Source organism: Typopeltis vanoorti, chromosome 3 (genome assembly GCF_054136105.1).
Source record: "Typopeltis vanoorti isolate ZY-2024b chromosome 3, IOZ_Tvanoo_1.0, whole genome shotgun sequence".
Taxonomy (NCBI): domain Eukaryota; kingdom Metazoa; phylum Arthropoda; class Arachnida; order Uropygi; family Thelyphonidae; genus Typopeltis; species Typopeltis vanoorti.
Genome location: NC_143551.1, coordinates 171,804,927 through 171,830,588, shown reverse-complemented (window position 1 = coordinate 171,830,588; position 25,662 = coordinate 171,804,927). Strand labels below are relative to the sequence as shown.

Below are 25,662 nucleotides of genomic sequence, written 5' to 3'. Positions count from 1 at the left end.
CCAGATGAAGACAAATCCAGTGAAAATGGAGAATTCCACATTTATTGAGTTCTGTGTTTGACCAGAAATGATTAGTTCAGCTGAGATGAGTGACAAAAGCATTCTGTTGATGCAGCATCAACCTCCATGTGCTGTTTTCTTTCTTGTGGTTTCATGATGTACATCTCAAAACTCAATACACTACTTTGCTGATTGTTTGTCCTCTGTGAGCACACCCCTTAATTCTGCTGGAAGTTCTTCCTTCTTTATATCATAAGAGCCATTAAAAAAATGTGCATACTCTACAGTAATATCTTCATATATTATCTTCAGTGGTTTCAACAATTCATTGATGTTTCCACTTTTAAAATATTCTGCTCAGTACTCTCCAAACGAACTAGAAAGCCTGTCTAATTTTGTCATCCTCCACTCCTTCTAGTGGACTGATGCTATACAGATGATAAACTGGTGCTTAAAAAAGTAGTTTCTTAAGAACAAAAATAAGAAATCCTCAATAAGTCTCATACAGAAAGATTAAACTGACAAATCAGGGGGTCCGAGTAAGGTATTACATTTATCTAACTCTTGGTCTGTTAATCCATAATACTAGACTTTACAGTTTTTAAGCCTTTTGTGTTCAGAAGCAATACAAAACCATAATATGTAGTAAATGAATATAAAACATTAGGAAAAGGAATGCAAATAAAAAAGAGGATAAATAATAATAACAAAACAAATCAAAACAAAACAAATAATAAGGGATCAATTTTTGCTTTTGTGAAATATTAATGAGAAGTTCATTTTCAAAAAAAAAATGTCGGTAAAAATTGAAAAATCCACAATTAATAAATAAACATGCAAACAAATATATATATATATATATATATATATAGTTTTTTTTTTTCATACATAAGCTAAATGAGATGTGAATGATAAGATGAAAGATAGGATGGTAGTTCAGGAGAATGACAGATGGTTGTATTGTGAGAGAGAGAGAGAGAGAGAGAGAGAGAAAGAGCTTATGCAGAGTCATTCACAGGATAAAAGTGTGAGCATTTAAATGGAAAAACATTTGCGGAAATAATGAGAGATGAGAAAGAATAGAAGAGGAATGCTGATGAACCCGGAAAGAGAATTATATTGTTATTTATAATAGGAGGATGAAGATTGTAGTGAGGCTGTCAGAATGCAGAAGTTGGGGGAGGGAAGCTTATTGTTTTGACAGATATAAATAACTTGAAAAGTGACAAGTGTGGAATGAGGAAAGGTATGAAAGACTTACTGTAAGAAACAAAATCAGAATTATTATTATTATTACGGGTATCTCCATGGAGTCAGTAGACTCATCGCGGGAGACCCAAACTAGCAAAACAATATCTGTTCATATCTCTTCTTGAATTCATTTACAGACGAAGAGCTCACAACTAAGTCAGGCAATGAATTCCACTCATTCACCACCCTCCAGGCAAAAAACCTTGTTCTGACACCTTTGTTAACCACACTCTTCTTTAATTTCCAGAGATGACCTCTTGTTCTTCCATCACTATCACACAGCTGAAACATTTCCCCTGCATCAATCCTATAAAAACCTTTTAGTAATTTGAATGTTTTTATCATATCCCCTCTTCTTCGCCTATCAACCAATCTCTGCAATCTACAAGCTCTCAATCTATCAATGTAGGGAGCATTTTTTATATCACTCACCAACTTGGTCACTCTTCTCTGAACCCTCTCCACAGCCTCCTCATCTCCAAGGAATCCAGGTGACCAGACCTGAGCACAGTAATCCAAATGTAGAAGTATCAATGCTTTATAAAGGGGAATAATAACCTCTTTATCTCTGGATGTCAGTGTGTTCCTCAACAACCAAGTAATCCTATGTGCAATCTTGGACACCTTAGCAATGTGTCCTCTGAACTTCATCTCCCTATCTACCAATACCCCTAAGTCCCTAGCCTCATCAATCTCTTGGAGTACCTTTCCATCGATGTAGTACACAGCTGGTAATCTTTTAATCCCAAAATGCATGACTTTACACTTTTCCACATTGAACTGACATCCATTTTCTTTTGCCCATTTTACCAGCTTATTTAAATCCTCCTGCAAACTTTCAACATCAGCTTGATTTTTTATTGCACTACACAACTTTGCATCATCAGCAAACAACTGAATATCTCCCTTTAAGCCGTTTCCTATATCATTTATATACAAATTAAACAACATTGGCCCAAGCACAGAGCCCTGAGGCACACCACTGGTCACCTGCCTCATTCTGGACTCGGCTCCTCCATACACCACCTTGTGGTATCTCTCCCTGAGCCATTGTCCTATCCATATCACCAATTTAATATCCATTCCCATCCTGAAATGGCTTTATGTTTGGTCTCTAGAGTATGGTTTCTCGATTAGTTATTTTTTTTATATATATAAAAAAAAAATATATAGAATAGTGAGAGGGATTGTCAATATAGTAAATTTGCTGCCACTCTATGACAAGAGTGAACTGATAAGAAGGCAATCATAACAAATGAGTCAATGCACTGACTGTACCAAAGAAATCGCATACAGTTCACAGATGCATGAAGTGAATTTGATGGATGAAAGGAATTACATATGAGTGATGAATTGCACTTGAACTGAAGAAAAATTAGGTGTTTGAAAAAACTGCTGCTCAGTGAGAAATTGAGTGTTAATCAAGATATAAATGAGCACATGCAGGAAAGAAATGAAAGTGTGAATGCTCAAAAATGCTGAATATAGTTTCTCATAACTTGAATTTGAATTAGATAGTCATTACAAGATGTAAGGGTAATTAGAGGAGTTAAGGTAGGAGATGGGTTTCATTGCCTGGTATCAGCCTACTCCCACACTTACTGGAGGCGGCTGAAATGGCTTTATGTTTGGTCTCTAGAGTATGGTTTCTCGATTAGTTATTTTTTTTATATATATAAAAAAATATATATATATATACTTAGTCTACCCATGGTACTAATGTACTATAGGTTTACAACCTTTCAGAATCGGAGCGACGTATGAAAAGGAGATATTGCAATTAGTAATAAGAGTAAGGAGTTCTGGCATTCATTGCATCTACTTACACTCAACAAACTATCAGAGATTTTTCTTTGCCTGATTTCTCCTCATATTGTACTTTTGCTATCCTTACTAACTTGAGTTACCCTCCTTGATTCCTATTTATACTCCTTATTGTTTTGACAGATATAAATAGTTTGAAAAGTGACAGGTATGGAATGAGAAAAGATATGAAAGACTTACTGTTAGAAACAAAATCAGAATAGTGAGAGGAATAGTCAATATAGAAAGTTGCTGCCACACCATGACAAGAGCGAACTGAATGAAGTGAATGCATCTTATGCTGCCTCCTAATGCCTTCTTCATATAGACTGAATGTTTAATCTCTTCATCTATCCATTTTACAATTTGATTTTTAATCTCCTGATCTTTTGAATTCATTCAGCCAATGCTGCTATTAGACCATTCTTGACTAGTCCCAAACAGTCTCATCTTTCCACACAAACATCTCCTCATTCCATGCTACAGCTTGAAGTTGTGTTCTGAATGTTTTCCGTAATCACCTCTCTTGCAGGACTGCATATACCTTTTTTCTGAGAAGTCCTCATATTGATGAGCACTCAAGCAATCACCTCATAGTCACTCTGACATGCCACTTCCAATTTCATTCTCTGATGAAATGATCGAATTAAAGATTCTTAATCCCCCTGTGCTCTTTGTTACACTACCTAGGTAGCTCTTCATGAAAAAGTCAACACATTGATTTCTTTGTCTCTAGATATCGACTCTTCATTCGAATCTATATTACATGATTATAATCATCCATAATGATAACTCTTTTCCTTATTTGAGAAGATTTCCTTTTAATCAGTGTCCAGATTTCCAGGCCTGCAGCAACAGTCCACTAAATAATGAATCCTGTCAACCTTACACGACAATGCTTTAAAATCACCACCACAACTCTGTACTTTGCACAAGGTACAGATATGTAGACACAACTTCTCTGCTATCATTGACCACACTTCAGCTTCATTCTTCTGCCCATTCTCTTAATACACAGGCTGATATGCCATTTAATCCCAAGATCTTGCTTGCATTAAGGCTCTGCAATACCATAAGCACCTCCAATGCATCAAGTCTATTCTTCCATCACGCAATGTCACATTTGACATTGCAATATCACCAGCTGGATCATCCAGTAATTCAACTATTTGCTTTGCTTCTGTTACCTCTATAACACCAGTACCATGACAAGTATACTGATCACCTTTTTCTTATATTCTCTCCACAACATTTTATTTTTCTGAAAATGCTATTAATGATGCTATCTGTCCATCTGTCTCTTACCTAATTTATCATCCTAACTCTGGGTATACACTCCTCTGATACTGCTTTCTTCAAATACCCCTTGACTTCTCCCATGTACTACTAACATCTCTTCCCCAAAAAAATTCTGATGCCATAGCACTGCTCTAAACTCACTTCTTAAGAGAAATTTCTGCATATCTGTCACTCTTCTAAGTCAAGACCACATGGTTGCTGTTAAATTCTCTGATGCTTTGACCAGATCCAAAACCCTTGTCTCTCTATTACATGTTGTCTCAGATAATTATCTTTTAGCTATTATACTAAGATGTAGAGTATACTAATTTGCCAATGCCTGCATTGGCAAATTAGTATACTCTACATCTTAGTATAATCTACATTCTTCCTTATATCTGCCTGCCTGTATAGCAGCAACTAATTACGTGTTTCATCCTGTTAGCCTCTATTTCACATCAGATAGTTTCAAATGAAGTGCACTCTGCATCTCTCTGCTTCTGATGTAATTCTCTTCTTTCTGGCTTCAATTCTTCTGTTATCATTAGCAAAACCCTTCTTTCCATTCTGTTCTCTCAGTTCTCTAAAGCTTATAATTTTTGCCAAGCTGAGCTAACTAATGACAAAAATTCCTCTCCTTTATTCTGAATACTTTTGGCATTAGTATACATAAGCTGCAATACCCCCGCCCCTTATCTCACAGCCTCCCTTACACACATTTTGCTGATTATCCAACTAAAGTTAAAAACCTTGAGGGAAAGGGTTGAGTTGCATTAATCAAAATGTGATTAACCTCCCATTTACTCACTTCTAGGTTGCTTGGAACCGCACTCACCTGCATCTTGCTAAACATTCTAGTTTTCCAAACTTTGCCCTTCTGAACTCTCAACAAACAATACTCTCTCAAAGCATCTAACTTTGAATCTCAAATGTAAACCATTTGCTTTATACAAGTCCATCCTTCCATCAAACTTATCTCACACACACACACACATCTGCAAACTTCACACTATTCCTCCTGAATACAATGCACAATGACTCGTTCATAATCACAGCTCTTCGTCTCAACTTGCCACCATCACACTGTGGCAGCAAACTTAGTATCCTTATTTAAATTAAGGGGATATTAAATCTCACATTGTTTTAAAACCAAATAAGAAACTCAAAGATTGGAATCAGAGAGTTTCATGCCAATTATAGTACAATAAACTATAAAAGCATTGGCGACTACTAGCATGAGCTAATGCAAGTGGTCCAAGTACGTAGTACAAACACGGGTAACTTGCAGCAAAGGTGGGTAAAGTTCTTATCGCTATTCTTGGTATTTTCCATAATGTAAAAACGCATTTCCTAGGAAATGTATGCTATTACATTATGCTGGGAGGTCATTACCCAGACCGGTTTCAGCCTTTATTGAGGCTTCATCAGTGAGTAGCTAGACCAAATTAATACCAAAGGGTATAGCGAAAAGACCTTATATACTCTGCTATACGAGTTGGCAAAAAAATGCACCAATTAGTACCCTTACTTTCTCACTCTTCTAATTCACTTGTAAAGATCTTAGATTTCGGAATAAATTCAGGTTGGTGTAGAGTGGCATTTAGGTAAGAGATCTTGCTATTAAAAGTAGAAGAAGAAGAAAGGAATGTGCCAGTGAAAGAGGAGCTATAGAAGAATGAAATGATAGAAGGTTAGAAAGTATTTTTGTGTTTTTTGTGGAAGTATGGTAACATGTTCGCTGCCAACTATGAGTATACTCATAGTTGGTAAACCAGCTACACAAGCCAACTACGAGTATGACGCTTACCGCCGGCAAAGAGATTAATGTACTGACCTTGAAGAAGTGAAAATGCTTGGCTTGTGGAGCAAGCATCAAAACTGTGTATTTCCATAGAGGGTATATGCACTGCACAAGCCAACTACGAGTATACTCGTATGACGCTTACTGCCGGCAACGAGATTACCATACTGACCCTGAAGAAGTGAAAGTGCTTGGCGTATGGGAACAGACAATACCGAAGTAGCGTGGCAGCGAACGTGTTAAATACAGCAGATTCTGAAGTAATCTTAAAGAGAGAGGACAATAACTATTATTATTATTATTCAGGCCTCCATGGAGTCAAGAGACTCATTGTGGAAGGTCCTTCCTAGGAAACACAAAGTCTATCATACCACTCCTTGAATTCATTGACCATTCTTGCTCTCTCACCACTCTATCAGGCAATGCAGTCCACAGTTCAACCACTCTCCAAGCAAAGAAACCACTCCTTACCCTCTTGCTCACAGCTTCCTTTTGTAACTTCCAGGGATGGCCCCTTTTCATCGCTCGTTGCCACTGTTCCACCAAGTGAAACAACTCCCCAGTGTCAACGCTGTAATTGCCTCTCAACAGTTTAAAAGTCTTGATTATATCACCTCTCCGTCTATTCATCAAACTCTGCAGTCCACATTCCCTCAGCCGATCCTCATAACTAACATTGTACAGTCCTGAACTATCTTTATTATCTGCCTCTGCACCCTTTCCACAGTTAATTTATCCCCTTCAAATCCTGGGGACGAAATTTGAGAACTACAATCTAAGTGTGGGCTGATCAGGGTCTTATACAACGGAATGGTAACTCTTTTATCTCTGCAGGTTACCATCCTTCTCAGTATTGCAGCAATCCTCTGGGTAACCTTCACCACTTTTGCAATATACTCCTTGAATTTCAGTATTTCTATTAATAATCACCCCAAGATCTCTTGTCTTCCCTACTTCCTCCAGTACAGCTCCTCCAAACAAGTATGCAGCCTCCCATCGATGTATCCCAAACCTCAAGACTTTACATTTTGCTGCATTAAACCAAAACCTTCATTCATTTGCACATCTGTCTAGTTTATTCAAATCCTCTTCCAGGGCCACCACATCTGTACTATTACTAATCACCCTTGCCAGCTTCACATCCTCTGCAAACAACTGAATATCCCCTTGCAATCTATTGACAATGTCTTTGATATAAAGGTTAAACAATGCAAGTCCAAGTACTGAGCCCTGAGGAATCCCACTTGTAACTTGCTGCCTCCTTGATATTGCCCCACTATACACAAGTCTCTGATGCCTAACAGGCAGCCAATCCTGAATCCAGTTGACTAACCTGACATTTAAACCCATGTGTTGCAATTTAAGTATCAGCTTATCATGTGGCATCCTCTCAAATGGCTTTGCAAAATCCAAAAAAAATGGATGGCAGTGTATTCCTTTCCGGGATTAACTGCTCTTGTCACTTTATTATAAAAGGCAATCGTATTACTAAAGCAAGAGCACCCTTTAACAAATCCATGTTGATTCTCACAGATAAAATTACCCTCATCTGCCCAACGCTATTTTTGGTCTCTCACTAATTTCTCCAAGACCTTAACAACTACTGATGACACACAAACTGGCCTATAACTTACCTTGTTACCATTTCAACTTCCTCCCATTACTTGGGTACCTTTCCCATAGCCAGACTTTCATTGAAAAGCCAGGTTAACAGAACTGTCAGAGAAAAAATGTAGCACAATTTGCGACAGAAGTGTGACAGACTACATTGCTTGGAGTGAGTCATTTACAAAAAAAGTGTGAATGAGTTAACATAAGATTTTAGAATGTTGTTAAAGACAGTGAAGTGAAAGAGCACCAGAGTGAGAGTTGTGAGCATGTTTGTAAAGATTTTTGTCACAAAGACTTGCGAATTCTCTTTAAAACTGTGTACTTTGGCGAGGAGGCGCTGCAGTCGTGACAGAAGCAGACGACGCTTAGGACTTGATTAGCAAAGTTTCCGCTGTGTGTGGTATCCATTTTTTTTAAATGTGCCCGAAGTGAAAGAATAAGTACAACATTAGTGTTTGAAGGCAAATTATAATGTTTTTGTAGTTTCAAGAATCTTGTAAAGCAAGTTTGTGTCAAGTTTTTCAGAAATAAATAACATCACTAGAGTTACATCAGTGAAATGCGTATGAATGTGTTCTAAAAGTATACGTATAAGCGAGCATTCATTCTGCGTAATGATCAAGACTTTCACCAGCTTTACCACTCATCACAAGTCCGAATTTTACTGGCGCAGTCGATAGGACCTACAAGGTGAGAGCAATTCGTTATGTAAATGCATGCTCCCATGTTTTAGAGTTCTATTTTGATTATTTGGGCGAAAGTCTGTTCTAATACAAAAAAAAAAAAAAAAAAAAAAAATAGTGTTCGTAGTTTGTTCCATCCTGGAACAGTAGTAGTTTTGATTTCTCGCCAGAGAAAGAATACGTCAGTATTCAAATTTTGTTCCATCCTGGAACAGTAGTACAACAGTTTGGATAAATGAAAAACACGCCAGTGTTCAAGCTATATTTTCGTCCCAGATAGTTCAGAATAGTTGTTTTTTTTTTCATTTTAAATTTATTTTGTTCTGCAGTTACCGATTTGTCCTGTTTTGCATGTTAGTTCCATCTTGGAACAGTCAGAACTTGTGATTTCTCGCCAGAGAAAGAACACGACAGTGTTATCATAGTTAATTTTTGCATACTGTTTTGATAGTTCTGTTTCGAGATTTCAGTTATTATATAGTAGAGGGGTGTAAAATCGGAACTATTTTTTTGTTTTGTTTTTATATATCCACATATATATATATATATATATATTTGTGTATTTGAAAGTGTAGTAAATTGTGTAGTTGAAGTTTTTATCTGATAATATTGTAAGATTTATCTATGTTTACAAATGATATGTTGAATTTAATTATGAGTCCCATAATCGCCAAATGTATACATCTCTTTTTGGGCTTTTAAAAAAAAAAAAAAAAGAAAAAAAAAAGTGCAATTGATTCTTTTTTTTAGGATGATTTTTTTTTTATCAGTAAAGAGAGTTATTGTTTAGCACCATGACTTATTTAACCAAAGGTAGAAAGGAAGATTTACGTAAATTGGCTGAAGAATTGGGAGAGAAGCCAACTGTTGAAATGAAAGTGATAGATCTTAAAATGATTATTACGGGAAGTAAATTTTATGAAGAAGAATTTGTTAAAGGGATGTTGGAGACGATTATTAGTACCAGACTCGAGGAAGAACTGATGAAGAAAGAATTAGAAGCTCAACGGCGGAAGGAAGAACTAGAAGCCCAATGCCGGAAAGATGAATTGGGGGCCCAACAGAAAAGAGAACAAATGGAGTTCGAGTTGAAGAAACTGGAAATTGAAGCGCGTGTTCAACCAACCTCAACTCCAGTATCCAGTGACAATAAACCATATTGTCTTGAACTAATTAAGCTAATGCCTAGGTTTAGATTACAAGAGGATGACATTGTGATATACCTATCCCTGTTTGAAAGACAAGCTAAGAGAACAAAAATAGATGTTAAAGACTGGATATCATGTCTCTTGACTTTGTTACCATTTGAGATTGTCCAATTAATTGGTAGAGAGTCAGAAGAAAATTGCGAAGATTATGAATATATTAAAACAATTCTACTAAAGAGATTTAGACTGAATCCTGAAAGTTTCAGAAAAAAGTTTGTGATGCACCAAAAGGTTGCTGAAAAATCTTGGAGGGATTTCTGTTATGAAATAACTAATTATTTCGAAGAGTGGATTGGTGGCCTTGATATCAAGGATTTTGAAGGGTTAAAAGATCTAATTATTACGGATCAACTGAAGAAGAAAGTACCACATGAAGTGAGAGAACATCTCTTAGACGACTGGACAAAATTCGTTTCTCCAACCAAGTTAGCTGACAGATTGGACGAATACGACAGTGTTCGTAGTACATCAAGGAAGCCCATCGGAGCTATTCCGAAGGACAAGGTTACTGAAAAGTTTAGACCTTATACTCCACCTGCTGAGCGAACATTCAAAAATAAGTTATCTCCCTCTCAAAGTCCACCGAGATGGTACCAGCCGTGGCGAAATGATGATTCATACAAGCCTCACTACAAACCAACTTGTTTTACTTGTAGAAGGGAAGGTCATATTGCCAAGTTTTGTATGAAAAATAGTCAATCAAAAGGTACTCCTACTACAGCACACAGTAACCTAGTTCAAACGTCTACCACTGGGAATGACGATAAATCAGGTGTGTTGACTGCCAAAATTTCCATTCCAGTATCCAAATCAGTGGACATTGATCGAAATGTAGATGATTTGAAGGTGGTCAAAATCAAATGTGGAAGTAGGGTTTTAAATGGAATAATAGATACGGGAGCGCAAATATCGGTAGTGCGCGAAGATTTAGTGGCAGATACGCCCCATGATGGAGAAAGTAAGATAGAAATATCTTCTGCTTTCGGAGAAAATGAAATAACACCCTTAAGGATTTTTGAAATGAAAATTGATGATAATTTACATGGTAATGTTCCAGTCACATGTGCTGTCTCAAGAAAACTGGTTACCGATCTGCTACTGAGCTCCTCTGCCTATGAAATGCTGGTCGAAAGCGTCGAGCTACATGAGAGTAGTCATCATTGGGAGACACCGGTTCTGAAATCAAAAGATTTAAGCGATAAACGGTCAGAAGATGATGAAGATGAAGACATGCCTTCGAAAATAACCAGTACAGCATTGGCAGTAAGTACGATAGAGTCCCCACCAGGTGAAGAAAATGAGTGTATACCAGAAAAAACAAAATTCGAATTCGGCAAACTTCAAAAGGATGATGAGACGCTTCGAAGGTGTTTTGAATGGGCAAAAAGACAGAAAAATTCCTATGCGTTTGACAATGGGGTTCTGCTTCATAATGAACATATTTGTGGCGAGAATATTAGACAAGTAGTGCTACCACGTGTGAAACGAGAGAATGTCTTAAAGATGGCACATGAAATCCCTCTTGCTGGCCATCTCGGCGAAAAGAAAACCCGTCAGCGAATCAAGTACTCATTCTTTTGGCCTACCATTAAACAAGACGTGAAAAAATATTGCGAAAGCTGCAAGGAATGTCAAATGAGAAGGACTGCTACATATAGAGATAGAATCCCCATACGACCTATCGTCAGACCAGAAGCTCCGTTTGAGGTATGGAGCGTGGATTGTATCGGACCGTTAGAACCCCCATCGGGAAGAGGACATCGATTCATAATATGTGCTGTTGATTTATGCACTAGATGGGCCGAAGCCATACCTGTCAAGGAAATAAGTGCTAAAACTACATGTAACGTTCTAATGAGGATATTTACTCAGACTGGATTTCCTAAAATGGTCTGTACCGACCAAGGTACGAATTTCACATCTAAACTCACTCAAGCTTTTGAAGATCTGCTAGGCATAGCTCCACGTTTTTCCACTCCAGGACATCCTGAGAGTATGGGCGCTGTTGAACGTTGGAACAGAACTTTAAAAGAGATGATGAATAAGAATATACAGGAACATGGAAGAAACTGGGATTTACATCTTCCCTATCTTCTATTCGCATACCGAGAAGTACCACATAGCACTACTGGGTTATCACCTTTCCAGTTGGTATATGGAAGATTACCTCCAGGCCCCTTATCTTTGTTAAAAGAAATTTGGACTGGTGGACGAGTCATCCCAACTGCTGCCTCTCGCTCGGTTGAAAATTATTTACAAGAGCTTCTTGAAAATCTAAGAAAAGCTCATGAAATTGCATCCGAGAATGCCAAAGGGTCTCAAGAACAATACTCCTCCAGATATAATCTTCGTTCCAAAGAAAAATCCTTCATGGTTGGTGAAAAGGTTTTAGTATTGTTACCTTCATCCTCTCATAAGCTTCTAAATACTTGGACAGGACCTGCTACAGTCGTCCAACTTACTAGACCACATTCTGCGAAGGTTGAGATGAAGGATGGAAGTATCAGGGAGCTCCACATAAATAAGCTTCGACCATATATTCAAAGAATTAATCATGTCGGTCTAGTTTTCGAACTAGATGAAGATTTCGGAACACTCCACTATGCACCTGCTGACAAGATGAATAAATCAGTTGAAGATATTAGGAAACACCTTGAGGATATGGAAGCTCTCTTGACGGAAGAACAAAAACAAGAACTTTTTGACATCCTCCGGAAATATGCAGATGTTTTTAGTTCCAAACCTGGTCATGCCAAAGTTGATGGACACTCCATCAAAGTTACAGAGAACTGTTCCCCTAAGAGACTCAAACCCTATAGGGTGCCAATCACTCTACAAAAGGAAGTAGATCGACAAGTCAAAGAACTGTTAGATATGGGTCTCATTGAGCCAAGTGTCAGTGAATGGGCTCATCCCGTTGTTTGTGTGGCTAAGAAAAATGGAAGTGTCAGACTATGCATTGACTTTAGATTGCTGAATAGTTTTACTATTCCAGATGCTTATCCAATGAAAATAGCTAGAGATTTATTATTTGAGGTAGGACAAGCAAGATTTATCACTGTAGTTGACCTCACCAAGGGATATTGGCAAATCCCTATGGAAAAGGAAGCAAAGCCCTTCACCGCATTCGTGACGCATTCTGGTCACTATCAATGGAATGTCTTACCGTTTGGAATGAAGAACGCTGGAAGCGCATTCCAGAAATCATTAGATAAAGCACTAGCTCCTCATAAGGCATACTGCCGATCTTATATCGACGATTTGGCTATATTTTCTAAAACATGGTCTGAACATCTCACCCACATAGATGAAGTCTTCAAAACATTAAGAGAGGTGGGTTTAACAGTAAACCTAGAAAAATGCGAATTCGGGAAAAATCAAGTGAAGTTCCTAGGTCATTTGATTGGATCCGGTCAACATTCTCCAGACCCAGAGAAGGTCGAGGTTATAAAAGGTTTAGCGACACCAGCAACAAAGAAGGAAGTAAGAAGTCTACTTGGACTGGCTAGCTACTACCGTGACTACATACCACAATTCTCCCAAATTGTATTACCACTGACAAATCTGACTAAGAAAAGTGTCCCAAACAACATTCCTTGGACTACTGATGCTGATGAAGCTTTTACGAAACTCAAGGAAGAGCTTATAAAAATGCCTTCTTTGCATACTCCAGATCTCGACAAGCCGTTCCAGTTGTATACGGATGCATCAGCAACAGCAATTGGCGCATGTTTAGCTCAAAACAACGAACAAGGAAAAGAATTGTCCATTGCTTTCTTCAGTAAGAAACTAAATTCCTGTCAAATGAAATGGTCAACCATTGAAAGGGAAGCTTTTTGCGTCTTGGAGGCATTGAAAAAGTTTGACACATGGGTATTTGGTGCTGAAATACAGGTAATTTCAGATCATAACCCTCTGACCTATCTAACTAAAAGTGCCCCTCATGGTGCCAAGTTGTCCCGATGGGCTTTAGCCCTACAACGTTATAATCTGACTGTTACATATAGAAAGGGTAGTCGTCACGGTAACGCTGATGCCCTTTCCAGATTAAAAACTGATATAATTAATTAATGCTATTGGCTTGTTTCTTAATAATGATTATATATTTTCTTGATGTTTAGTTAATGATAATTATATAGTTTTTTTTTGTGTGTGTGGGAGCTGCATCGCACCATAAAGCTCTCACCTCATTTCTTGTATTTTAGAGTCAATTACTCGCCTGAGTTTTTTTTTTTAGATGCAACATCGACACTCCTGTGACGGATGTGCTTCCCCCAAAGGGAGCTGTAAAGATTTTTGTCACAAAGACTTGCGAATTCTCTTTAAAACTGTGTACTTTGGCGAGGAGGCGCTGCAGTCGTGACAGAAGCAGACGACGCTTAGGACTTGATTAGCAAAGTTTCCGCTGTGTGTGGTATCCATTTTTTTTAAATGTGCCCGAAGTGAAAGAATAAGTACAACATTAGTGTTTGAAGGCAAATTATAATGTTTTTGTAGTTTCAAGAATCTTGTAAAGCAAGTTTGTGTCAAGTTTTTCAGAAATAAATAACATCACTAGAGTTACATCAGTGAAATGCGTATGAATGTGTTCTAAAAGTATACGTATAAGCGAGCATTCATTCTGCGTAATGATCAAGACTTTCACCAGCTTTACCACTCATCACAAGTCCGAATTTTACTATGTTTCAAAGGTATGAGAGCAAGGACTGAAAAGAAAGGCAATGCTTATGAAGGGCATTTGCTGGCCTGGTTGTCCGAGTGGGTAGCGTATCAACTCTCTAGCCAAAAGGCTGCAGGTTCAAATACTGCCGTAGGCATGGATGTTTGTGATAATTTCTTGGGGAGAGTGAGCTAGTGGGCAAAGCGCTGCGGATGCGATTTGAAGAGCTCCTGATTCAGATAAGTTTTCTAGTAATAATTAAGTATATATGCGTAATTGTTTAAGTAAGAGCAGCTGTAAACATTGTACGCTAAAGATATTATTAGTGTGGGGGTTTTTTTCTTGCATAAACTAAATTACGAAATCCTTATTATTAGACCTAGTAACCTGCAGAGAAAAAAAAAAAAAAATGGCAGTGGCATTGTCATTCCATGATTTTAATTTAGATTTCAGTCGTTTCGTTAATTGTGAGGTCTGATATATGTATTCCTTCGATTACATAAATGATTTGTGCATGTTTAGTGCAGATGGAAGAAGGGTGTGTGTGCGAAGTGTGACCTGAACGAGGAACTGATGAATGTGAATATGAAATTGATGACAGAAAGTGCTAGTACCGATTGTGTCGCGAGTGCACATTTGAAAGAGAACGATGGTGGGAAGACAGGCGAAAAAATGTTAAAAAATCAGGAAAAAAGAAAAAGAGCGATTTGACAACCGTAACGGATGTTAAAAGGTATGAAAGTGAGGCGGAAAGAAACGAAATTGAGAGAACGAATGAAAGTAGAAATGGCGTGATGCAGAAATTACAAGTAAAAAAAATCGAAAGATTTTTTTTACTTGTAATTAGCGAAAAAAGAATGAATGATAGCGAAAGTTGGATGCATGTTGGTTCAAAAGTACGGAAACAAAGAAAGATAAATGAGAGTGAAAGTGAGAAGAATGATAGTGAAAGTTGGACGTATGTTGGACCGAAAGTACGGAAACAAAGAAGGATGAATGAGAGGGAAAGTGAGAAGAGGGGGTCGAGAGTTAGAAAGTTAGAAAGATTTAATGATAGAGAGAATGTTTTGCAAGATTCGGAAGGTGAATTGGATTAGATGAAGCAAGAAATGAAATGGATGCGGAATGAAATTAAGAGAATTCCGGTCAAAACTATTAAAATAAATCATGATGGCATGAAAGAGTTAACGAAAGATGAGCGAGTGGCGTTGTATGGCAACTACATTATTAAAGGTGTGCTAGAGGATAAAATGCACAAGGTATGTTTTCCAGGCAGATAAATGAGTAGAGTGATTGAGGCATTGAATATGAGGCGGGAGCGAGCAAAAGAGGTAATTGTATTAATTGGTACAAATGATTTGAGAGGGAACAAAGAGCATGTCAAAATGAATGTCAGGAGACTGCTTGGAAAGATAAAAGAGAATAGTGTGACAGGAAGGGTAGTCAGTGTGTTCCTAGGTATGATTGCGGTGAAATGTAGAGGAGAGCAAGGATTATGAATGATATTCTGGCTGAAATGTGTGAGAAGATGGGAGTACAATTTGTTAATGTGTGGAATGAGTTTGAGGGACGAAGTGAGCTGTATGGGAGTGATGGACTGCATTTGAGTAGTTATGGTGTGAGTCGCTTGGAATGACTGCTGCTGGAAAGTAGAGAAGTGAATAGAGAGAATGAATCAGATCGAGAGGGGGGAGTGATGTGGAAGAGCAGGAGAGTAAGACAGGAGAGATTGAAGAAGTGGAAATGAATGAGGAAGTGAGAGATATGAGTATAGAAAATGAGAGAATGGGTGTGCAAGAGGAGCAGGGAAATGGGGAGGCTCATGGTGGACAGGGGTACACAGCATGAGAAAGGTCGATGCTCCAAGAGGAGGTGAGAGCATGTGTAGGCAGGAAAGTAATGAGATGACCAGGGATCAAGAGGAAACAGATGGAATTGCAAAGGGTTCTAAAATAAAGAAGCAGAAAGGGAAATGGCCCCAGTCCAGCATGGAGAGATCACATCGAGTGAGTAGAATCAGTGGAACTAGCTGTAGATCCAGAAATGAGTTGTTGTGTTTGTATACCAATGCTAGAAGTATAAGAAACAAGGTGGATGAAATGGTTGCACTAATTGCATCTGTGCACCCAGAGATTGTCGGAATAAGTGAGACATGATTAGATGAGGATGACATCCTGACAGGAAAAGAGATGGAAAGGTATGATGTGTTTCATGAGGATAGAAGGGGTAAAAAGGGAGAGGGAGTGCTATTGATGATAGAGAAAGAGTTATGTCCATACAAGGTAGAGATGCAAGAGGGAAATAGGGCCAGTGGTTTTGAGGCAGTATGGTGTGAGATAGAGGTGAATAGAATCAAATACTTGGTGGGATGTTGTTATAGACCTGATAATGTGGATGGTGGTGATAGTGAAATGTATAGTCAAATAAGCCAAGCAAATAAAAAAAGGGTGATCATTATGGGTGATTTTAATTATGGCAATATAGACTGGAATGAAGAGATAGCAACCGGAAGTAAAGAAAATGAGTTTCTTGAGTTTTTGAGGGATAACTTCCTCAGACAGTATGTAACAGAGGGCACACAAGAATTAAGGGTCTTGGATTTGGTCATCTCATCAGATGATGTAATTATCAATGAGGTGTCAAATCATCCACCAATTGGCGAAAGTGACCATGAGCTGATTACCTGGGGGGTTGCCAGCATTGCAAGGACCCCTGTGAAAAAAGGGTATATGTGGAACTACGGGGGGGGTGATTATGAAGAGCTCAGGAGACAGCTTGCGGGTGTAGCATGGAATGCGGAGTTAGCTGGAAAAGAGATCAATGCAGCTTGGGGGATTTTCAAAAACTATTTAGTAGATGAAATGTCTAAATGTATACCACGGGTGAGAAGGTTAAATAAGGTAGGTGTGAGATGGATGAATAAAGAGATTAAGGATGCGATACAGAGAAAAAGGGCATTGTGGAGGCAGCATAAGAGAAGTGGAAGTAACCAATTTCATGAGGTCTACAAAGACCAGGCAAGGAGGTTGACTTGGTTGGTAAGAGTAGCTAAAGAGAGGTATGAACAGCAGTTAGCTAATGAAGCCAAAAAGAATCCTAGGGAGTTCTTTCGATATGTAGCCAGCAAAAGAAAGAATGATTATGGAAGGATGACATTGATTGGAGGAAATGGTATAAAGACAGCTGTTGCAGAATGTGTGGTGGAGATACTTAATGAACAGTTCATAAAGATCTTTCAATCTTGTGAATGTGACTACAAGGAGAGACTGAGAGCAGTCGATGTTGGGAAGGAGAGACTGAATGTAAGTGAGCAAGAGGTGTTTGGGGAGTTGACTAAACTAGATGTAAATAAGGCTGTGGAACTTGATAATATATCACCGCATATTCTAAAGGAATGTGCCAGAGAATTGACACCTGCATTGACATATTTTTTTAATACGAGTCTTGCACTTGGTCAAGTTCCTAAGGAATGGAAGGAGGGCAAGATTGTGCCACTTCATAAAGGAGGTGATCGAACTCAAGCATCAAACTATAGGCCTATCTGTGTGTCAGGTGTTGTGGTTAAGTTGTTGGAGAAGCTTGTGAGAACTAGGATCCAGAGTTGGGTTGACAACAATGGTATAATCTGATGGACAGCATGGATTTGCTAAAGGGAGGTCATGTTTTAGTAATCAACTTACTTATTACAATAAAGTGACTGTTTCCTTGGACAGAGGAGAAGGATAGACAGTAATGTACTTGGATTTTGCAAAGGCTTTTGATAGAGTATCTCATGATAAGTTGATAGTCAAACTAGAGCAGATGGGGTTGGATATTAGATTAATGTATTGGATTGGAGACTGGCTATCTGATAGGTATCAACAAGTTGTGTATGGGGGTACAATATCCAGGTAAAGGAAAGCCACTAGTGGAGTGCCTCATTGGTCTGTTTTGGGGTCATTACTATTTAACTTGTATATTAATGATATTGGTGAAGATTTGGATGGAGATATTCAGTTGTTTGCAGATGATGCAAAGTTGGGATGAACCATAAAGAGTAGTGAAGATGTTGTGGCCTAGCAAGAAGATTTGAATAAATTGAGTAATTGGGCAAGCAAATGGGGATGTGAGTTCAATGTTGCAAAATGTAAGGTTTTAAAATTTGGAAAACAAAGATTGGATGCAGAATTTATGCTTGGCGAGAATGTATTGTCGGAAGTAGAGGAAATAAGAGATCTGGGAGTGATAGTGGATAAGGATCTAAAATTTAGGGGACACATCGCCAAAATTGTGAAGACAATACGAAGACTTTTGGGAATGATGCGGAGGACACTGACGTGTAGAAGTAGGGAGATTCTTGTTCCATTGTATAAGGCTTTGATTAGGCCACACGTGGACTATTGTGCCCAAATTTGGTCACCTGGTTTTCAGTAGGATGAAGAGATGTTGGAAAGGGTCCAAAGGCGACTGACTAAGGTAGTTTCTGGCATCTGGAATGTCAAATATGAGGAAAGATTGAAAAGATGTAATTTGCAGAGTCCCTGGTGGAGAGAAGGAAGAGGGGAGATTATGATAGAGACCTACAAGTTGGTAAGGGGTTGTTATAGGATCAATGGTGGAGAAGTTCTACAGAGAATAGTGGGAGATCAGGGGAGAACCAGAGGTCATCCCTGGAAACTGTATAAAGAGGGTGTGAGTAGGGGAGTGAGAGGCAGGTTTTTTTCGTGCAGAGTTGTGAGTGATTGGAATGCCCTGCCTGAGACTGTGGTGTCTTCAAGGAGTTTGAATGTGTTTAAGACACGGTATGAGAGATGTGTGTGAGATAAAGGGAAATCCCAGATGAGTCTTTGACTCCATTAGGTCTTGTTTAATAATAATAATAATAAAGCTAAGATGGTTGGTGTGAGGAAGAGAGGACTTGAATCTGTGTAAATGTAGGGTAAATCTGAAAGTAGAGGTGAGATATTTGTTGATCATCTGCATTTGAGTAAGAGTGGAAGTGTGAAGTGTAAAGCTGGGCAGATTGTTACCGAGAGGAGAAGAATGTGTGCCTAGGCTAGGGGTTGACAAACTATGGCCTGCAGGCCTGATCCAGTAATAGTGTTTTGAGTACCATGAATTTCTTAGTTGCATGTATCATGAATTTACATCTGAATATTAGGGTGTGTGTGTGTGTGTATATATATATATGTATATATATATATATATATATATATATTCATTTATTTTTAAACTTGGTAGCTTTGGGAGAGGGGATGATCAATTTTAATCAAAAGATTTTTTTTTTTTTTTTGTAATTACCACTAGGCATTCATCATGTCCAAATTTCATTACAGATCAATCTTATGAGGTCAATCAATCATCAAAACTTATTTGAGTGTAAGCTACCTGGATAGGTGTGAGATGAACAATGATGCTATGGAGGATAAGGCTTCAGGGATGATGTAATGGAAGTAATGAACTCAAATTCTTGCAGAATAGTAGAAGAAAAAGGGCTCAGGGGAAAGCTATTATATTTACACACTTACATGAGCTGGCATTGGGAATAAAGGAGTGGAATGTGTGATTTTCTTAGAAAGCAATGTGTCTAAAAATCATTAGTATCATTGAGATGTTGTTGAGAGTAGATGATAATATGCTCACAGGATATGACAGAGAATTTAGGGTTTTTTTTTTTTTTTTTGAGAACTCAGAAGAATAAAATAATTGGACAGCATAGCATTTTTTTGAAAAGTAACGATAAATGGGAACATAAGTTATAATTAGATGAATAAAACTCACTATGGATTATACTTACATTCTATTTTTATTATTAAGTCTAGAATTTTCTCCCAAGTATCAAGGCCATCTTCAATATAATTTTCAAATTAAACAAGTAGGAAGACTGAACAATAAAAACGTGTGAGCTACACATACATGATATAGAGTGGCATAGTTTATAATAAAGGTCATAACTATAAAAGTTGAAACAAGAAACAATTAATGATTAATAATACAAATAGTAATAAATAAATAAATAAAACCTATTGCCTATGGAATGTGTGAAGATAGGTAGACAGGTAGATTGGTTGTTAAATGTTCTATAAGATAGTTACTTTTGTGAAGCACATTCATCTTCCTCCAAAATATTTGATATTTGGTGGAGATAACATGTTCTGCAAATCCTGATGCTTATGAATTTAATGTAATCAAGATACTCATCACAACTTATAGCTGCTGATTTACCAGTTTGGCCAAAATATGATAATCCACATTGGCAAGAAATTTGACAGACTTCCAGGTAGTCCAAAGGCAGAAGTTTATCTTTTGCATAACCTAAAGTGAAGGTTAGATGAGCAGGAAGTTTAGATATCTAGTGACTGGTGAGTGGAATGCATTGCCTGAGAGAGAGAGAGAGAGAGCGATAGTCCATGGGGAATGATAACAATAGTAATGAAATCATGTTTAAGAGCTAAAAAAGTAGACTTTTGCATGAAGAGTACTGAATGAGTGGAATACTGATATAGTTCAGGGTGCACCCACTACCAAGGTGTGATAGTATCATGGTCTGAGAGTTTGGCTTCCTATGATGGATCTGATGACTTCCTCAATGCCCAGAAATAATCACAATACTATTATATAAACAAACAAACAAACCTAAACAAACTGTAGCATTTACCTTCAAGGAAAAATTTGTTGTGGAATTTCTTTTGGAGCTGTAGATTAAAATGGACTTATATTTATTTAGCCTTCTAAGTTTATCTATATTTTTCAAACCTAACCTAATTATGTGGTTATTTTTGATGGAGATAATATTTAATGTAATAAGCTATTGTAATAGCACTAAAAATTATTACATTCATTTGAAAAGTTCTGAATTTTTTAAATAAGATTAATAAAATAAGCAACTATGTCAACAACCTACTTCATTTTAATCTTTCCTTTTGATAATCTGATTATTGAAACAATATACTTTACATAATGAGAACATCACAAAGATCTGGTATATTTCAAAATCTCACAACACATTTTGCGATACCAGAGCAACCTTTTTAAATGCTGAAACAAAGCCATGAAAACTGCATTGTGAATTATATATTTTTCAAAATGAAAACATCACAAAGATCTGGTATATGTAGATATCTCTAAATATTTTTTGGAATATAAAAGCACCTTTTCTAAAGTCAGAGACAGAGCTGAGAACTGGATTGGATCGACACCCTGAATATTATATGTTAATGGATTCTCCTACTAAACTCTTTTAGTAAAAATAATGCCAAAGAAAGCAAATTAAAATAAAATAAAATCCAAGTTTATTTTATATTCATTTTAAAATATTAATAAGAGAATTCTTCTGCTTACGTCTTGATTTTCAGATGAATTCTTTTAAGTATAATTGTCATTTTAGAGTGTTCCAACAGATTATAAATAATAACAAATATTAGAAGTATAAATATAAAATATTATTACATATTAATAAAATATAAAATATAATCTAATATATAAAATATTAGAATTTACTGATTAATCAATATGTATATACATTGAAATGAAAAATATGTATATACATTGTTGATGTTGAATAATTTATAATAATGCAGAAATGTAACAAAAATAACTAACATTGGGTTTATAAGTTGTAATAGTTGTTTAATTAAACCTACTAATTTTGCCACATATGCTAGTGGCTTCATCTAGATTAGGAAGAACAAACAAATATACAATAAGTCATAAATATGAATCATTACATAACTAAAAACCAAATATGTAGGAACCATTATACAAGTTAAAAAAGAAAATCAACATGCTCATCATAATGTAGAAATATTAATCTATATCAAAATTTCTATCTTTTTTTTGTTTTTTAGATTCTTAGACATTAATCATTCATTATATTAAAAAAAAGCCAAGCCATGCCTTAATGCTTCAGATATAAAATGAAATTTATAGCAGCAGAAAGTATAATGATAAGATTAGATAAATGAGCATTAAGCTTCATTACTGTGTTAATCATAATCTTTATTTTGTTTTACATACACACAAATATATAAATAGTCAACACAGAAATATAAATATTCAACGCTCACTACAGTGAATTCACAGAGAACAGTTATAGTGTACCATATAGTGAATTTCATTTAGAACAGCACTGATACTATGAGGCTTTCACTGAGACTTCACTGTAGTTTGTTGCATGAATAAATTCGATATAACCATGTTTGCTGTAGTGAGAGTTGAGTGTGTACATGTGCTACACTTTTCCAGTGTTTTGTTTGAAAATTCAAAATTATTTTAACAAAAAAATATTTAGCAAGTTGTGTTAAATGATCATGGTGCATATAAGTACAACATGCACACATGCACTTTATATACTGTATAAAGCTATATGTGCTACTAATGTTATCTAGGAAAATATTTACATTCAGCTTTTTTACAACTTTAAAAACGATAAATCAGTGCAATAGCATAATATCATAAATGCCAAAGCACAATGAAAATTTCAGCAACCTCCTAACCATAGTTCAAAAAAAACTATTTTTTGATAAGCAAGAAAAGCAGCAAATTAACAAGCTTCATAACAGAATGCAAAGAAAATCGAATTAAAGAAACACAAAGTAGAAAGAACTTGCACACTTTTAAAGAGTGAGAGACAGATATATATATATATATATATATATATATAAAGAGAGATGCCTGGTTTATAAAAGAGCAGAGTAGTGTCTTCAGAAAGCAAGCCAAAAGAAACCTGAAACTATGCCAAGGAATGGTAAGTAACAGCAGTGAAAGAAAAGATAAAATAGATAGGAGGATGAAGAAGACACTTTTTTTTTTCTCACATCCTCCAACCTCATGATCTTTGGTGACTTTTTGCAGTGTTGGCCAGTCTGGAATCAATTCCGCCAATGATGGACGCCTGCTGTCTCGGGATCCACGACGTTCTCCATTCTATAATACAACACAGCTATTTACATTGACTTAGACAACACATATTACTACTTAGACAAGACAAAGGTGTCATACCTGTATTTATATACATACATAAATACACATAAAAACAGAACATCTATGACAAAAGGGTTCAGATTTGTGAATCATGCAAAGTTAAAAAGATCATATTTTTAAATTTACAAATTACACAAAAACTATAATCTACTTAGAACATTTTAACAGATACATATTACAAGGGACAAATGCTCATTATAACATATAAATTAATTCATTAGTAAAATCAGTGTGACACAAACGAAAAGTGCATATTATGTATTTTGTCTATTTACTAATGTAGAACTTTTTTTTTTCATGCAACAGATTAATAAATTGGTTATGTAAACATCTATAATCATTGCATTTTGCTATTAGAATACAGTAATCCAGGAATTCTTCAGGGTTTCTGTGGAGGAAATGGAGACATGGAGATGAACATACTCACAAGCAACTTACCATCATATAATTTCAAAATGAGACACCTCATAAATGTAAATTTTCAAAGATGCTGCAATGCTGGCCACATAACCCACTGCATTCAAACACATCTCATCAACACATAAAACTGAAATTATTAACACTATTATTATTACTGGTTACTCCAAGGAGTTCTTAAACTTATTGAAGGAGGCACTAAACATCGTATTAAGAACTACCCAACATTTGCATAGTATCCATACTTTGCTTTGAACTCATTCACAGTCATGTCACCCACAACAGACTCTGGCAACCTATTCCACTCATTCACCACTTTCCAAGCAAAAACCTGATTAACACTCTTGCTAACTACAATCTTACTCAGTTTCCATGGATGGCTTCTAGTTTCCCAATTGAAAACATTCTTATAAGTAGATTTCTGCTGCATTAATATTTAAGTCTGAACCTAATAAAATCAATGTTTAGTGATTAGATATTGTATACATTTTGTATATCACATCTGTTAGTGAAATGTACAGAAATTCATATCTGTCATTGAAAAAGTAAAATTATTATTATTATTATTATTATTACATGATGAGTTCTGGAATGTGCTAGATGAAGAAATGAGGGAACTGGAAGAAAACGAGATGATGATTGTCGGAGGAGACTTGAATGGACACATAGGAAGACAGAATAGGGACTGTGAAAGGGCATATGGTGGTAATGGAGTAGGACTGATGAACCAGGAAGGAGAGAGGATTGTGGACTTTGCAGTAGTGTTTGATCTGGCTATTGTGAACTCATTTTTCTAAAAGAGGGAAGAACATTTGATAACATTTAGAAGTAGTAACAACAGTTCACAAATTGACTACATTTTGACTAGAAGAAAACAACTTAAGGACGTGACAAATTGTGTGGCACAACAACACCGGCTGCTGTGTACAGACTTTAAAATAAGATCGAAGATAAGAACTTTTGGAAGCCATGGGATGAAGACAATTAAGTGGTTTTGCTTAAAAGAAGAGAGTGTGAGGAATCATTTTAGAGAGAGAGAGATTGTTAGAGAGGATTTTGGATGGACTAGAAAGTGTACAAGATTGGTGGAAACATAATTCAAAAGCAATTCTGAGCTGTGCAATCGAGGTGCTTGGTGAGACACTTTAATTGCATCTGGAAAGATTAGAGAGCAGAAGGAGGGTTGGTGGTGGAATAATAATGTACAAGAAGCAGTGGTGGCTAAGAGGAAGGCAAAGCAGAAGTGGGATGAGTCAAGAATGGAAGAGGACAGAGAGGCATACAGAGGGAGAAAGCAAGAAGCCAAGAGAGAGTTGTGACGTAGGCTAAGGCCATGGCATATCAAGATCTTTATGATCAATTAGAAACAAAGGAAGGACAGAGAAAAATTTACCGACTAGCAAAATGTAGAAATAAGGCATCAAAGGACATCTTACATGTGAGGCAGATCAAAGACTCTGGAGGAAGAGTATTATGGAAGGATGTAGATATAAGAAATAGATGGAGAATATACTTTGAAGAACTCTGAATGAGGAAAATCCAAGAACTCACAGAGAAGATGGGGAGCCTTCTGAGGGGATGGTGCAGAACATCAGTAGAGTGGAAGTGAAGAATGGAAAATTGGTGGGCCCTGACAGGATCCTAGTGGAGGCATGGAAGGCACTGTGGGGAGAGGGAATTGACCTGCTGTGGGACCTGTTCATGAAATTTTGTCAACAGGAAAATATACCTGAGGAATGGAGGGAAAGTACTCTTGTCCCCATCTACAAGGGTAAAGGGATGCACAAGACTGTGGGAATTACAGAGGAATAAAGTTGATTTCCCACACCCAATGAAAATCCTAGAAAGGTTTCTTAATGGAAGAGTGAGGAAGGAGGTGGAGATCACAAAGAAGCAATTTGGCTTCATGCCTGGTCAATCAACGACAGATGCTATCTTTGGGTTACGGCAGATGATGGAAAAGTTTAGAGAGAAACAACAGGAGCTACG

At 36.9% G+C, this 25,662-nt stretch overlaps 1 protein-coding gene across 5 annotated transcripts in view; it reads right to left on the bottom strand.

Annotated features, from left to right (window-relative positions):
* Positions 1–25,662, bottom strand: part of LOC150108743 (twitchin-like) — a 2,666,638-nt gene that overhangs the window by 1,993,657 nt on the left and 647,319 nt on the right. For 4 of the 5 annotated variants that reach the window (XM_090390962.1, XM_090390961.1, XM_090390963.1 and 1 more), the window contains one exon: positions 23,101–23,199. The exons of the other annotated variant lie outside the window; for it this stretch is intronic. In XM_090390962.1, the coding sequence (XP_090247088.1) occupies positions 23,101–23,199 (99 nt within the window). The remainder of the gene's footprint in view (positions 1–23,100; positions 23,200–25,662) is intronic. 5 annotated transcript variants of the gene reach the window in all.